The 17494-nt window shown below is 40.0% G+C and overlaps 1 protein-coding gene across 1 annotated transcript in view; it reads right to left on the bottom strand.

Annotated features, from left to right (window-relative positions):
• Positions 1-14476, bottom strand: part of prdm5 (PR domain containing 5) — a 42810-nt gene extending 28334 nt beyond the window's left edge. Inside the window, exons 1-11 of the mRNA XM_085449188.1 lie at positions 14247-14476; positions 13449-13532; positions 10884-11006; positions 8173-8338; positions 7868-8045; positions 6990-7082; positions 6746-6867; positions 5979-6058; positions 2513-2597; positions 2259-2416; positions 1673-1766 (exon numbers count right to left, since the gene is read on the bottom strand). Coding sequence (XP_085305314.1) covers positions 1673-1766; positions 2259-2416; positions 2513-2597; positions 5979-6058; positions 6746-6867; positions 6990-7082; positions 7868-8045; positions 8173-8338; positions 10884-11006; positions 13449-13532; positions 14247-14345 — 1282 coding nt within the window. The 5' untranslated portion in view covers positions 14346-14476. The remainder of the gene's footprint in view (positions 1-1672; positions 1767-2258; positions 2417-2512; positions 2598-5978; positions 6059-6745; positions 6868-6989; positions 7083-7867; positions 8046-8172; positions 8339-10883; positions 11007-13448; positions 13533-14246) is intronic.
• Between the last annotated feature and the right edge of the window lie 3018 nt (positions 14477-17494).

Here is a 17494-nt window from a genome sequence, read left to right as displayed (position 1 = left end):
GCAAGAACTACATACTGATTTGTCACGTTGTTACGAATGCACTGCAACTTTAAAGTCGTGTACAGAAAAGGGCTAAAGAATGTGGGATTTAAGAATTATGATGACATAATATGAAAGAACCAAAGGTTTAAATAGAGCGAAGCCTGTGAGCCAGTTCAGGCAGGTAGCTTCAACCGCACTGCTTCACACACACTCTCATGTCAGGCACATCATATGCCAGACACACCCTCTCAATTTGATGGTCCACATATGCTGCAAAATGTATAAGTATACATTTATAAATATGCTGCTGCTTTCTCTTCTAACCCCTCCACCACCCCAACATCTACCTATAATCTCTGGAATTGCATTTTTTAGATCTAATAAATAATTTCATATCTATAAAACAACTGAAAAATACTGAAACACATTTTGTTATTCTATCACAATAATAACCCCAAAATATGGCCTTTTTTGTTTCTTTTGGCACATTTACACAATAGTTCTGCAGTTTTGAGCAAAATGTGAGAAATGGGTGGTTTTTACACTTGGTTTTAAAGCGCGCGTGTACATGTCTTTTGTTATGTTAAATTTTACATCCTCAGCTAGAAAAGCAGGAAAATATACCATCAATGCAGGACTTAAAAAGTCAAGTCCAAAAATGGGCAAACTCCCCGAAACATTTTCTCCTCTTTGCTCAAAAATCTGCCACTTCACTGGTGAACACAGAGACCTCGAGGAAAGACTTTTGACCTTCTTATGGAAGCGATACTGATAGTAACACATATTAGATTCAGGTGTAAACACTTGAGTGTCTTGGTTCTCTGTCTGTGATCCAACTGACCAAGAAGCACTTAAAAAAAAGTCTTTGAAAATTACTCATTGGCCAATTACTGGATAGCTTTACTGGTACATTATTTCTGTTTTCTCGCCTAGAGCACAATGAAATCACACATCCAATCCTCAAGCCCTATATCCCATTGATACATAATAAAAGTCCTGATATTATATTGCTTCTTGCCGCCTGAGACAGCAGCAGGAAATGCCTTGAGCTTTACAATCCTTTTGTTATCTGGCACAGTTTGAGGACGACTAATGCATCCTGCCAAGACTCATCTGCAGCTCAACTGTCCAGGGAGAAAGTTTCTGTCAAAGCAAAGCATTCAGGGGGGACCAGACAATCAGACAACTGATGTCTTAACAGGGAGACTTTTGATGGGGTTACAGCGTCTGGAAATATCCACAGTGGTAGGGATGAGACGGCAATAAAAACAGTAAAAATACAGGACTATAGCCTGTAAAACTTAGTAGGCTGGTTTTAACGGGGCAATTTTATTTTAAAATGTTGTGAAAGAATGTGGCGAACTCGTCACTTTAAGATCAAAGATGTCTATGTTTTGTAAGGAGATATCTACTTACAGCTTCTGAGGCATTATAAGGAGAACACATGGAGCTCAAAGAATCCTGAACAGAAACCTGTGGGAGTAACTGTGTTTCCACTGCAGCTGATCACAATTAGCCAGGAAATGTATGAGCTGGTCATATTGCTGTACTCATGTATGTGCACAGGAGCAGTTTTCAGCAGTTTCAACTGGATAGTAGCAGATTTATCTACTACTATCATCCCAGATAGGGGGTTTCTATGTCAACAGTGTTTGAGGAGTCTGATGGACACATAAATGGTTATACTTACTATTGTGGATGAGAAGATGACGCTGTAAAGAGAAGGGGGTGCGGAACAGCGCTTTGCATTCCTCACACTGGAAAGGCCTTTCCTCAGAGTGCGTCTGCAAAGAGAATCGAGCAGCATGTTTATAAAGTGTAACACAAGCCGTCTCCCGCCTCGACGTGGACGTCGGGGAGGCTTCGTAAATTGATGCAGGAGGATTTTGCTTAAGGCTCCGTAGCCAATTAAGTTTGTTGACTTGATGAAGACAAGCAGCTTGAGGGGCTTTAGATTCAAAGTGCTTCTGTTTTTGCGACACCCGTCTGTCCCCCCCCACATATCTGTCTGAGTGACAGCTCAATCCCAAAAGTAAACACAGGGAACCTCAAGGGTGGAAATGCCCAGAGACCCCACAGATAACAGCAACCAACGAGACCCTGATTGATCACAGCTTCACTAATAATTCTAGCTTTGAAGTGACACTGACTTTTAAGGAGTATCTCCTCTTTGAAAGCACCGATCGTCTGGATACAGTGGTATAGTTAACATAATTTACCTAATTATAGAACATAAAAATCGAAAGTGGATCTTCACATCTTATACACTTGCTCACCTTCTTGTGATTCTTGTAGACATTGCGGTGTGCAAACTCCTTCCCACACAGCTTACATTTGTACGGTTTGTCCTCGCTGTGGATGATCTTATGAGCCGTCACCTGGTCCAAACGCTTGAATGACCGACTGCAGATCTCACAGGTGTACGGTCGCTTCTCTGATCAGTGACAGATTAACAGAGATTATCTCCGAGAAGCAGAGAGAACGCATGAAGCAAAAAGGTCAGCTCATCGTTGCAGCGTCATCGTCTTACCCGAGTGTGTTATCATGTGGCGTTTCAGTTGATTCGTAGAGATGAACTTTTTGTCACAAGCGTGGCATTCAAATATTTCGTGTATCTACGGTACAAGAGCAAAAAACAGAGCGAGAGCATTTGAAGTTTTGTTCTTGCTGACCACTGAAAAAATTCAGGGGAAATGAGCTGCGAAAGTTCAAGGATCTCAGTGTGCGATGGTCAACTGAAACTAAATCTTGTCCGCTTTCATTAGACTGATGTCTACAGACGGAAAAGCAATTAAAGTGATGAAAACTTTCAATCCCTTTTCTGCTTCACAACACAGTTCCAGTAATTGCATATTCAATAGCTCCCCGGCGTACAGCTACAATAGCATATGCTAATGTAACGCAGCTCCTCTTGTCAGCTGCTTCTGCAAAACCTTGTTCAGCTAAATGATGATAAAGGCAGTTTTTAAGCTGCTTTGGAGCCAAATTATCAGTATGGAAAGTTTGATTTCTCTTCTGTAAGAATAATACTAAATGCCCATTGGCTTTGATTGAAGCTATAAGAACATGTCAGATTTTTGTCAGAAATGTGACATATTTAAAATAACACTTTTAATGGGACTTGATTCTTACTGTAAAAAAAAATAGGTAATTTATATAAACCCCATGTGGTTGTGGCCTAAATTTATAGAAACATCTTTACTTTACTTTCAGACAACAGTGTGCGATTAGAAAACACATTTACTATAATAGAAGATGTAAAACTGGTACACAGACAGATCCAGAGGCCACACAGGAATATCACACACTCCTATTTTAAAACCCCTTGGAGATCTGAAACTGGAGAATACCGATGCATAGACAGGTGAAGTAGGTTAAATGATTCTCTGCAGAACTGTGTCACTTCCAGGTGACTTTACAACAGTTGCACGGTTTGGAAGAAGCTTGCTGATGAATGAGTGGACAGGGATGGAACAATGTCAGCTGATTAATCTGGATGATAGATGTTGACAGCAGAAAATTACATTTCACAATCACCAACTGGGATAATTAATGAATGACTTCTAATAAGACAAATTATTTGAGACAACTTGCAAACTAATTTATTAACCAACATCACTGAAAAGTGCTGTACAAAATAGGTTCTCAAGACTAAAATGAAGGGATAATTAGCACAAAAAACAGTAGACTAAGATATTATAGTTTTTCCTTAACACCTTTGACTTACTATTATATATAAAATGCATACAACTGGATAGAGAGCAGTTTGCCTAGTCATACAACATGACCCTTACACAAAAAAAGCACATGGTCTTCAACTGAAAATATTAAAGCAGCTTGATATTGCTGACAGCAGCAGGCTTATTTTATGCCTCAGACTTTTCTCTGCAAATCAAGATCTGGCTTGACCGGCGTGTAAAGAATGAAAAAAAAAAAGGCATCTTTTTCTTCAATTGAATATGACTGAGCTCAGCAAAGATGCTTAAACAGGTTCAACTTGTGCTGGCGTATAAGACCATCTGGTAAGAGATTGTTTTGAGCAGTTGAGATTGTTTTGTTTTGAGTTTTCTTGCAGTCCGAGGCTGGTTCACATTATACTAATGCAGAAGGGACACAAACTAGAACAGTCATAGATTCCCATGTTAACATGGCCAGCATGAGTATAACCTTTTTGGTCTCAACGGATAGTTTCCCCAAATTGATATTTGCATATATGCATTTTAATCTGCTATGATACATCGCAGCAGATCTCACTATCATCTTGTAAACAAAGGGGTGATGTAACAAATGACCCCTGGCACTCGTTTCCACCTGCTGCACCTCGGCTGGACACTCTTCCCCCTCGTGCGCTGACCATTGCTGTGGATGGTTGACCCCAGGTATTTGACTCATCCACATTCACTATGTCTACTCCTTGCAACTTCACCATTCAAACTGTCTCTCTCTCATTCACACACATTTATTCTGTCTCACTTCTACTGACTTTCCTTCTTCTTTTCTCCAGTGCATACCACCACCTCAATTCAATTCAATTCAATTTTTTTCAGTTTTATTTTTATAGCGCTAAATCACAACAACAGTCACCTCAGGGGACTTCATATTGTAAGGTAGACATACAGAGAAAAATCCAACAATCATGCAACCCCCTATGAGCAAGAACTGGCGATAGTGGGAAGGAAAAACTCCCTTTTAACAGGAAGAAACCTCCAGCAGAACCAGGCTCAGGGAGGGGCGGGGCCATCTGCCGCAGGCTCTCTTCCACATGGTCCATACTCTCACTACAGATCACTATGTCGTCAGCAAACATCACAAACTATGTGATCCTGAACGCGTTTGTCTAATTATACTAAGTACCAGGGATCACTTTAATAACCAGACATGCTAGCATTAGCTAATAATTTAACACATCACCATCTGGTTAAAATATGTTCACAAAAAACAAGAACAGCATAGAAGAATCCAAAGTGCCAAAATCAAAGTTTCAAAACAGAGCTTCACAGCTAATGGGTAATGTCACAGTGGCTGTGTCCATTTTTTATATACAGTCTATAGTTTGACGATAAAAATGTTTAAAAATGTAGCAAAACAGGCTGGAATAAAAAATAAAATGATAATATCTAATGTCTTTACAAATATTGTGCACCATGTTTTACATGCCTTAAAGCCCATCTGGCAAATCAAGACATTCAGCCACATCTGCTCTTACTGCAGCATTTACACATAAATAGAAGAGAATATAAGCGAAAGCCAAATAGCTGTAGTGTGACCACGCATTTACTTTTTTTACATAAATACCATTCTCTAGTGTTTATCTTGGCATTGTCATAGCAAACGTTAACCCCTCAATCATGTCAGCTACATTATTAATAACTAGTTAATGCAATTAATTTAATAGAATGTAATTGCAAAGAAAATACATCTTTGGATGACCCATTAGCCTACTCAACAGAGGAATGTAGCTTGGAAAAACTTGTCTAATCGCATGTGTTAGATATAGAAAAATCATGTACTGAAAAAGGGTTTATATACACAGCAATAAAATTAATTTTAGCTGTATAAAAATGTTTTAAAGAACTATTTAAACAGCTAAATTCAAATCTGTAATCCATCAGTGAGAAAGGGGACCCTGTTAAAACCTTGTGCTCGGCAAGCAGAGCCTCGTCAATTTCAACAGACCTGTGGGATGAGCTAGTGAAAAAGAAACCGCCGTCCTCTCTCTGCTCTGTCATCCCAAATAAGTTTAAACCTGATCGTAAAGAGGGAATAAATGAACCCTAAAGCATGTGAAGCAGACGCAAGATTAAGAGGTTAGACTGGGTTACAGAAACAGTGGAGATTGACGGATACCACTGTAGAGCGAGAAACGGCACCAAAGAGACATCGCTGTAAAAATGGATCATGCAAAACTGCGTAAGCTGAGCAAATCCTCTCAGATCCAATGCAAAGTATCCGCCTGGGATAAACTGAGCTGTACAGAAGATGTTAGAGAAGCTCACCTTCCTGTGTTCTTGTAAATTCAGGGAAGAGGAGCATTTTCTGTTGCATATGGTGCATGTGAGTTTCCGTCGTGCACTCCCTATAAAGAAACAAACAAAGTGCATTACAAAACTCCACGTACAGAGCTGTTAGCAATGAACAACAATTTTGGTACACTAACACATCATTACGTGGTTAAAGAAAAACACCAAATGTTTTATTTGTCATTGAACTCCCTTACTCATAGCCCCAGTGATCCCACCATTTTGGGACCAGTGACACCCTCCCTTTATCCCCGTCTGAATTACATGACCCACATCTGTTGCGTCTGATCCACTTCCCCCTTCGCCCACACATTCACACACACACACACACCACTTAGTTCTGACTGCACTGGGAAAAAACATAAAGGCGCAGATCTCAGCTCCATCAGCCTCTCAGATTAATGTCTTAATCTCGGGTTGATATGTAAGGCTGCACAGATTCCCACTGCCCTACATCCCATCATAAATAGCTATGGAAGTCCAATTATCTGAAAGAGTGAGCTGCCCCAGCACACACAGGTCAGCAATTATGGAACACAAGTAATTAGAGATGTGTCTTAACATCGCAGAGATTTTAACTGATCGAGGTCATGCACTCTAACTGCAGTTCCTTGAGTGCTGAGGCTGCTAATGGACGATTATCTTTATTACATGAAAGTGCTACGCATGTGTACAACAGAGAGAACGAGGCAGTGAACATCACAGAGAAACACTGCGAAACAGAGAGAGACAGAGGTGCCAACCTGTGTGAACATTTCCTTTATGCTTCTTCAGAGCGTCTTTGCTCTTAAATCTTTTGCCGCAGCTCTCGGCTTTACATATAAACCTGGCATCTCCTTTACAGGCTTCCTTATGTTGTTCAAAACTGCACACACAGAGATATCAAAGATGAAAGGAGAAGAGGAAGAGTTATGAGTTACAGAGTAACAGTGGTGCAACTGCATGCTTTACACTGTCCTGTACTATGGTTTGGATGATGCATGTTACCTGGACTCTGAGCCGAATGTGTAATGGCACAGGGAGCACTGATGGGCTTTGGAGTCAGCTGATGGGTCTAGTGACTCAGAACAATGCAAAACACTGGGGGAGGATTGAAAATAAAAACAAGTCCAGGATGACTACCACAAATAATCAAGAGCAGAAAAACATCAGCGTAACATTATTAAAAGATTTTCCACTGAAAAAAGTCAAATTATTTTCTTCTTTTAAGTAAATTTAAAAAAAAAACTGAATTTAAACATTTTTTGAAACAGACTCTTCATTCAAATACTGCAAAATAAAGCTAAAGCTAGCACCCATTTAGCTTAAATTAGCATTAAGAGTTAAAAGAAGGGAGAGCAGTTAGCATATCTATGTCGAAAGGTAAAACTAGAATGAATGCCTCCACTAACCACTCACGTTCAAGCCTCTAGGTCTCTATGCCTGCCCAGACTAATGTTAAATATTTTGTAAAGACTTGTAATAGCCAGGCACCAAAGACTGTTGCTAATTCAGTTTTGGGCCAAAGATGAAATATGACATTAATTTTACCTGATTATGGCTTTAAATATTGGCCAGTGTTTTGTGCAATGTGATCAAATGTATTTACTTGATGTTATTATATGTTTGTGTTAGATTGTGTCAAATAATAGCGTATAAACTGTTGCTTTATGCCATATTAATGTTTTGTGGGGTCAAAGTGATACACATACTTCATCCTCGACTCGAAATCAAAAATTGGGCCAAACTTTTATCTATCTAACACATAATCTAATCAGTTCCCTGGATTGATTTAGCATCTCTTCAAACTTCAGACTTCTCAGAGATCAGAGAAACGTTGAGCATGAAATAAAACTACACTAGAAGTAATGAAAGAGTAAACCCACTGGCGCTGCAGAGCCTGTTTGATGGGAAACTTTTTGCCACAGTTCCTGCATTTGAACTCCTTCTCCTCTGTGCTGGGCCTCTGGTGCAGACTCTGGAGGTGGGCAGCCAGGATCTCTTCACTCGGAAAACTGCTCTCACACAGCAAGCAGGGGTGGTCCTCCTTCTTTATTACTAGTTCTATTAAGGTTAATGAACACAGTACGACATACTGTAGGGCAAGTTTTTTTTTTTTATGTGTGTGCTATAAACTGATCACCTGTAAATGTGTATACATAAGAAGGCAAACTAAAACATTCCACTGTACCCATTTCTACAAGGTGCTTGGCCTCTTTACTGTTCTCATCTTCATCTTTAATATCCTCTTCCTCTTCTTCTTCCTCCTCTTCCATATCACTGTCCAGGTAGCCTATCAGGAGCTCCGTGTCTGTCTCTATGTCATCCACAGCCAGGTAGAAGATGTTCTCCCCGTCCTAAAAAAAACACAAACACAGCCTGAACATTGGCTGAACGTGACTCGATATATTTAACAATGTAAAAATAAAAAATTAAGCCTGGCTGCCCCTGGGGGGGTCCGGGACGGGCGTGGAGGCTTGGGGGTCTGGGGGTGCTCCGCCCCCTGGTCTGGGGTGCTGGCCGGGCCTTGGGGGCTTGGGTCCTGGCTGTTGTGTCGCCGGAGCAGTGGGCGGGTGGGTGCAGGGGACCTCTGGTGCATCGGCCCAACTAGGGGGCTCTCTAACTGGTGGGGAGGTTGTTATATCTTTGCAGGTGGTCTCCTCACTACAGGAGCTCACTCTGCAGGTGGGGGGAGAGATATAGGAGAGGTGGAGAATGAACTCAACCTGGGTGTCTATTGTCTTGTGTAGTTTGGGAGATGGTTGGATGATGGGGTGGGTGCAGTTTTCTCTGGGGTGGAGTCAGGTGGGCTGCCCCGGACTCTGTGGGGCTGGGCGGTGCTGCTGCTGCGGGCCCCGGTCCGGATGGGCCTGGGCCCCCTTGCCCTGGTGGGTTCCAGAGTGTGGGGGTGCCTACTGGGGTCAGCGGGGGAGCTTCATACCCTGGTGGACGGGGCTATGGCTCCCCACACTCCCTAGCAGATCGTTACATGGAGAAACCTTTGGAATACAAGCATGCTGATCCACACAGGTATGCACACAGGTGTACAGACGGGTGTTCACAGACACGGACTACACCTTTCTTGGCTGCTGCCTCAAAGCACATTGTGCGCTGTTTATCTTGCGTGCTGCATAATATCGTTTAATATTTAGTATCTACTGTTATCTACTGCTAGCTAGTTTATTGTGATGGTGCTGCTTTTTTTATTATGTTGCTCTTTTTTTGGTTTGCTTTCTCTTCTGTTTTTTTTTTTCTCCATACAGGTGATCCAGGTGTTTTGTTTGTTTTTCTTTCTTTCTTCCCCCCTTTCTCACCGTCTCTTCTCCCCTTTGGTTTGCTTTCTCTCCCTCTCTTTCTTTCATTCTTTCTCCCTGTCCTATCCCCCAGTCATGTCTGTCCCGTTTGTAGCAACCGAAAATAAAATAAATTCATAATTATAATAAAGGTCAATCAAATGGACCAATATGGCAAGGCCATGATGATCCACTTGGTAAAATAAATCCGCTTGGCATCTTTCTTGGCCTTAAGACAACAATTCTGATGGCTAAAGATCCAAACGGGACACATAAAAAATTAAAAATTAAAAATTAAAAATTAAAAATTAAAAATTAAAAATTAAAAAATTAAAAAATTAAAAAATTAAAAATTAAAGTCAGTTGCTAACAGTTTTAACCTTCTGCGGTAAGGCTAGCTGAACTTATTACACCCTGACAGCAGTCTGTTAATGCTTGATTGAGGCCACAGGTCAAACGGTGAAACTCTTAAAAATATTGTCATTCACTTCCCTGCCTTAAAGGTCATGTTAATAAAATCAAACTGTCATTTGGTTTTTAACTATGGGACCCTAAATATACATAAATAACGATTAAGAGGATGAAAGCTACACAATAAATGTCACCGTTGATGAAACACAGAGATTTAACTCACATGTGTGACCTTTAAAAGACCGATCACTCCGTGTATTCAACTATTAATGGCAGCAACTTGACCCTCAGACCTCAAATGTTCATCTTCTCTTCCTTGGACTTTCATTTTTCTCCCAAGATGAGCGGATAACCTCTTTTCATCTTTCACATAGAAGCGCAGAAGCTGAACTTTCCCATATCCACTGTACTGTATTCACAAGACTGTGAAAATCGACATTGTGCGTTTGGAAAATTCTGCATATTTTCCGATTCTCATTTCCCGCATAACTGTAGTTAACACATTATTTGTCAATATAATAACTTTATAAAAGCTGGTCTTGGAAATAAATTAAGAAAAGGAATTTTGCAGCTGCAAAATATTCCCTCAACAAAATCCAGAAAAATGTATAAATCCTAAGGACACCAAGGATAAAAACAGAGAAAAGAAACAAATACACTTCTCTCTTTCTCCAACTTAATGTCCTTTTTACGTTAATAACAGCCTTTAACAGTTTAAACATCTGGCAACAAAGAGACTTCGAGCCAAAGTAATTTGTTTTGCAATATAAATGAACTCTGAATTTTTTTGGCAGAAATTTCCCTTTTTGCCTTAAACCTTTAATCATTAGAAAAACAATCAATTTTCAAGCAGTATTCCATTTCAGTTCAGCTTGTAGGTCTCCAGACTTTTTTCTTACCCGTGCTTTTTCTACTAACGTTGCTCTTTTGCAACTACTTTATCTCGCATGCACATCTGTGATTTTTCACACAACAAAAACAATAAATAGCTGCTGAAAAAAGCCTGTCATTTCGATCTTGTTTTCAAGGTTTTTTCCAGAAGAAAATAAGATTTCCGTATTTTCTGAGATCAAATTTGAAATAATTTACATAATTTCGAACTTCGGGTTTGGAGGTTTGACAGATGTCTGTAATATTTATCATTTTCTTTCTTTCAGGAAGGTCTGAGGGATTCATTGTCTGCAGAGTGGAAATGTACCTGAATGGCTGCCAAGTTCTTCTGCTCCTGTGAAGGCGCCTGATGGACAAACCGCAGCCAGTTGGCATAGCGGGGATTGCTCGCATCCAGAATATACAGAACATCTCCTTTACTGCCACGGACCTAGAGAGGGGGAAAAAAAGAAACAGCAACGACATGAGCTGTCAGATGAGAACAACTGATTCTTTTTCTTCTTCTTCTGCTCTCATTGCCTTCTTTGAAGGTTCGTCTTCTGTACATCAAAGCGTGCTGGCCTTACATATGAACACCAGTGTGGCAGCTACAGATAACTACATCACAGCGTTTCTACACAAGACGAGATAAGACTGACTTTCAGTCAGGCATTATGGTTCATTTGTCTGCAACGTAATTAAATGTTTCCTTTATCACAGAAAAAACAAGAATGTACTCAGACAGACCCACAAGCAGCTGCATCGTGTGATAAAGGACTGATCTGGGGCTTTTTTGCATTGAATTGTCATACAGGTTTTTATAAGAATATTTACTGTGTTTAGTTGTATTAATGCTACACAAAAACATGTTTCTTAAAGTTGTTATGTGTCTGTTTTCTCCGCTGCAGCTGTTTATGGTTAAACTGGTCTTAATACAGTTGACTAGCTGCTTCCACCAGAGCGGTTATTTGATTGGTTCAGTTTGTCTCCTTTTTTATACAGTACTCTGCAAAAAGTCTTGAGTCACCTTTCTATAAATTTAGCTTCCAGTGATCCAGACTTTCTTGTAATTCTTTAAAGTGGTCTTGAGAAATAGTTCTACAGACTTTCTGAACTTTTTATCTGAACATTGGCTGCTTTTTCACTCATTTTCAGTCCAGTCCTTGTATGTGACCATTTTTAAAGGAATGTTTTGGTTTAGTTTGGTTTGGTCAGCATTAAAACACTGACTCATTCAAGCATAAACAGGCACAAAGCTTACAACATAACTAAAAGAAGCAAAGAACCAAGTTTAAATTACATCTTTAGGCGCTTTAGTTGAATCTATGCGGGAAAAGCCAAATATAACACAGTTTGAAAGACATAAAATTGTTTTTATGGACCAAATAATAGCTCTCAAAGAGCTATTAGCTGAAAACTTGGCATGGGTTGCAGTGTTTCCTTAAAAAATATGTGGAAATAGGACAAGTGGAGAATAAAAGAAGACATGTTAGGCATCAGACAAGCAATATCTGAAAGTAATGACTTTAAGAAATAGAAAAAAATCCAGCAAAGACCTGACAAAGGACCTGAGAGGTGCCTCTGGCCCTTCAGTTGATCCATCTACTGTTCACTGAAGCATCACCAGAAATGGTCACAGTGGAACCGTGGCTGTCAGGAAGCCATTCTTAGTAAAGGGAACCAGGGAGAAAAAACTGCGGTATGCCAAGTTACACAAGACCTGCATCCAAACCTGTAATTTTTGGTTCAAATCATCATCAGTATTTATGGAGGTCAGTAGAGAGGAACAACACTGAGCGTCTGCATCCATCTGTAAAACGGGATGGAGGCTGTCATGGTTTGGAGCTGCATTTCACCCAGTGGCATTGGGAATCTTGTCAAAATTGATGGATTTTGACACCATCAGTACCATCTGTTAAGTGTGATTGGCAACAGCTTGATTTTTTCACGTGACAGTGATCCCAAACACACTTTCAATACAGTAAAAGCATACCTGGATTAAAAAGATGTGCAACACTATCAGTCATGAATCAGAGAGTGCTGACTGTGATGATGAATGAGGGCAGGCATAACAAATATTGACTTACAAAATGTATATATGCAATATATACTGTTATTTATACTGTATTTCCTTGTATGTTTGCACATGTTTCAATAAACTGTTACACCCATTTCCAAATTTCCTAGCAAAGGATAAGGAAATGAGGGCTGGCTATAGATGTTTGCACAGTACTGCAAGATTACTCATCCAGTTAGAAATGGATTTGAATGAAATTTTCACCAAAGACTGGTCTTGGCCCAATGTGGTTAACACTTGGAGTTGATCCCAATCCAGTGAAAGATTTTTTGGAATGATGCTTTGACATTGTGAGACTGCAGGATTGGGTACTATTTATTGTCAGGGGTGGTGACATTTTTTGACAAATGTATCTCTTTGGACTTTGAACAGAAATTTAAATGAAACCATGTGACAAGACCAACACTGACTTCTTACAGACATTTTAAACATGACAACAAGACACCACAACACCCTGATTATTATGGTTAAAAATCACAGGCCAAAATGCAGAGAAATACCGGATTAATCTTGAACAGGGTATTGGATTGCGGCATCTGTTAAATTCTTATTAAACATAAGATTTTATTCTGAAATATAGCTTGTAGCTATAGCTGTTGTGTTATGCAGCATCACAGAAATAACACTGTTGTAGTAATTGGAAAGATTCAGGTACGTTACAGCATTTTACATGTTTGGTTTTTGCTATCAGAGGTGCAGTCGTGGGAACTCTGGAGTTAAAACTACTTGGTCTGAAGGATGTCTGTCAAACTGGCTGAAGATTCAGCATTTCCATTCCCTGAGGTTTTAAATTTTTTTAAAAAGAAGCGCATTCACCTCCCACATCAGCCTGGTGTCCGAGCTTTCATCCAACTCACTGGGCAGCTTTTTCTCACCAGCAAAGGGGCCAAACTTTTCTCCCTTTAACACAAACAGAGGGATCACTTGTCAAACACGATGCCTTTAAAGAAAACAGTGGCAGCCAAAAATGAATGACATTAAACCATAATAATACACCCCAGAGGACATGATTTCTGCACCGATGAGTGTTGGGTGGATGGTGGGCCCGCCTACTGTTTAATGTGACATGTACATGTGTCCCTCAGTACGGGACATTTTTCCTTTTGACTTCCCAGGGGGCGTGGTCAAATTGTGCCGCTCTTCTTGTTGTATTCATGTTCACACTCTGCAACTTTTACCACACATTTAAATGACCAAACATCCCCAGTACAGACACTTCAACCCACTCATCCTCCGCAACATTCCCACCTCCTTTTCTGCATATATGGCAACAAAGGGTGGGGGGACATGAATGTGAATGTATAAGTTAATTGGCGTGAACAGTTAAAATCTTTACGTTGGATTTAACATGGATGTCTATCCGCGGAACGAGCCTTCTTTGCAGGCAGGAATACGTGAAGTGAACCCGGAGAAACAGCCGGAGTTACTGTAGCTACGTGGCACTTCACGTCACAGACGCCTTGGCTTCTGGCTGAGATTTTGACAGCGACTATCAGTGGGAAAAGGCGAACAGAAAAAAGTATCTACACCTCTGGGAGTCTCTTAAAAAGCAACACGAAACTTTTCCCGCGTGTAAACCTGGTTACAAAGTTGCCCGAGTCAGAAACTACAAACCTTTTTGACTCGCCTCGCCGTGTATAGACCGATTCCATCCTGGACCTTTGACGACTTCAGGGAAAATCTGTCTGGCACATACATGCCCAACATTGTCATCGCTCGGAAATGTTTCCTTCGGTGACAATTAGTTGGCTATCAGATATGTCAGCGGAAGTGAAAAGGCATTGTCAGTATGAATTTAGAGCAGATAGTTTCTTCGTGAAGGGGTCCAGGTTGAACTTCTGTTGCTCCTGCTGCAGGAAAGCGAAGCAGCGCCCTGATTGGTCCAAAGTTTGTAACCAGAAGCTACCTTTTCTGTCGAGCAACATGCTGCTGCCTGTTTCATTCAGCCTGCACTCCCAGCTTACCCAGTCTGACGATGGTTGTGCAGGAGTATCAGAGGAGCTACAGAAATGAAAGTAATGACATTATTTAATAAAGACAGCTCACTTAATGAAAGGCTCCATTAAGAGCTCATGGATTAGTTTAATGAATCTTTTAGCTTTAGGAATAGATAAAAGTTTCCATACTTTTATTTAATGTTCTGCAAATTTTTAACTCTAAGTGGACATCTTATGCTCATTTCCACATTTATATGTTTATTCTTATACATTACAACAGTAGTTTTTCATGATTCCCAGGTTAAAGTAATCGGTGGTTATCTGACACCAATACTTGGTGCAGTCCCTCAGATCGTACAAGCTGTTTTACCTTTGAGCCAACTTTGTTGATTGGCTATTACTAGCAAGCAATAGGTTTGAAACGCTGGTGGGTAGGACTCATGTGCCTAAATAATTTGAGTGATATCTACTCTCTTTGAGATCATCAGAGCTAAGACCAGAACAACCGCTGAAAGAGCAGACTGAAGCTTGAGCTTTGTGCTCTCAGGGATTACTTATACATACACTGACCTCATTATTTGAATCTTTGGCCATGACTAAATATGAGGTTGCAGCACTATCACTGTATTATATGGCAAGAATAAGGTAAAAAAAAAAAAAACAGATGTTACTGTTTGGTGGGAAATAATTCCCACCCCAAAAAAAAGAAGTAATATAAAAGAGAAGTACTTCAGAGTCATTTTGTGTAGTTGAGTAAATGTACTTAGTTGTATTTTAGCACTGAGTATTCTCTATATACAAATGCTGGATCTTAGTAACAATGTAACTACCATAAAGGGTAACTAGATGGATATGTTATTGAGCATCTGTTTGCCCATTTAAGTAAGACTGAAATGAATTCATACATACCATCCAATGAGAAAATATATTACACTAATGCAGTTGTTGTGTAGACTGTAGGAGCTTCATGTGCCAGTTTGATCATCACTAAAACTACTTACCGTTAGCTCGCAGAGATTAGTTATTACATAGAAAAATGTTGCAATACACTTCAATCCTGCACTTCACATAGCACAGAAATACAGCCCCCCTCAATTACTCCATTCTCCATTAACCCCAGAAACCTCACAATATTGTGATGTTCTGTGTGTTTTGGCTTGAACATATCTGTTCTGTAATTCAGAAACCACACTGTACCAACAAGCAGAAGACCAGAGGCCTGACAGACCCTTTCAGTCTAAAACAGTCCTAACAGCAGGCCAGAAACCACAGTTTACCAACAAACTGAGGCTGCTGGGACAGATTTCTAGATGTCTGTTATAGACTCAACCACAATGCTCAACAACCATGTGAACCAAACATTTATTTCAAAGTAGACAGTGTCCTGCAAGTGAGGATGATGGTTTTCCATTGTTGGTAAATGATGTCCAACATTTCATAATCTCAACGTCTTTGAACCTTTGTTTTATAATAATGAAATAAAACAAAATAATGGTACATATGTGTTTGGCCTGTTTAATTCACATCTTTCTGTTATATATAAATTACAAATCAAACAGATTATATTTCTTTTGATATGTTTTTCATTCACTGGCTCGTTTTTAAATGCTCATTAATGCAAATATCTAATTAGCCAATTACGTGGCAGCAGTTGTGTGCATTTATGAATGTAGACACAGTCAAAACAACCCACTTAAGTTTAAACTGATATCAGAATTGAGAAGACGGGTTATTTAAGTGACGTTGAACGTCCTGTGGTTGAATGCACAACATGTCGAACCTTGAAGCAGATGTGGCTACAGCAGCAAAGACAAAGAAACTGAGGCTACAGTTCACATGGGCTCAGTAAAATTGGACAATAGAAAGAGGAAAAACATTGCCTTGTCTGCTGAGTGCCAATATCTGCTGTGACCTTCAGATGTTAGGGCCAGAATTTCATGTGAACCACATGAAAGCATGGACCCATCCTCCTTTGTATCAACAGTTTAGGCTGGCGGTGGTGTAATGGTGTGGGGAATCTTTTCTTGGCAAACTTTGGTTCCCTTAGTGTCGACTGAGCATCTACAGCTACAGCCCGGCTGTGTATTGTTGATGACCATGTCCGTCCGTTTATGACCACAGTGTACCAACTCCAGCAGCTCAAATCACCTAAAAATGGTTTCTTGTGCTTGACAATAAATTCAGTGTACTCAAATGGCTTCTAGTCACCAGATTTCAATCCAAAAACGGTACCTCTGTGATGTGGTGGAACGAGAGAGTCCTATTATGGATGTGCAACCCACAAGTCTGCAGCAACTGTGTGATACTGTCACGTCAATTTGGATCAAAATGAATGTTTGCAGTAGTTCCAGGGTACAACCATATACTATCAGTGTGTACCTAATAAAGTGGCCGGTGAGTCATTATTCCTCAAAGGGAACATTGGATTATTATCTTATTGGTTCTGTTTTCCAGTAAAAGCAGCATTACTGTCCTATTAAAGTGCTGGTTTAACTATGTAATTGTAAAAATGCTAATTTAAAATGGACTGCAAGTCAAAACTTTACTTCTCAAAAAAGAAAACAACGTTGAATAGCATCACTATTATTTGAGGAGGCTGAGAAAATGGACTTCAGACTGGATCAGTGTAAAGCGAATACATGACATTTGAAATTAAAGCTCTTTAAAGTGATGCCAGATGACTTTTCTTTTGTTCTTTATCTGACAAACAGTTCAAGCAGCCAACACTGGTTGTGGTTTCACAACAACCATAACTCTTGAATATGGTGCTGTGGAAACGCTGAAAGTAACAGACCTCGCATTATCTCCATTATGTTCTTTTTTTTATCTCCCCCTCACCTTGATTTGTTGACTTTCGCCCTGCAGAGAGAGATTAGTATCATCTCTAATCACCGACTGTTTGTGTACATTCTTTTTCTGAACACC

This window comes from Copadichromis virginalis, linkage group LG23 (genome assembly GCF_057382275.1).
Source record: "Copadichromis virginalis isolate Kocher_CV1m ecotype Utaka linkage group LG23, C_Virginalis_male_GT1.1, whole genome shotgun sequence".
Taxonomy (NCBI): domain Eukaryota; kingdom Metazoa; phylum Chordata; class Actinopteri; order Cichliformes; family Cichlidae; genus Copadichromis; species Copadichromis virginalis.
The sequence above is the reverse complement of the archived record's forward strand: the minus strand, read 5'-3'. Positions and strand labels throughout refer to the sequence as shown.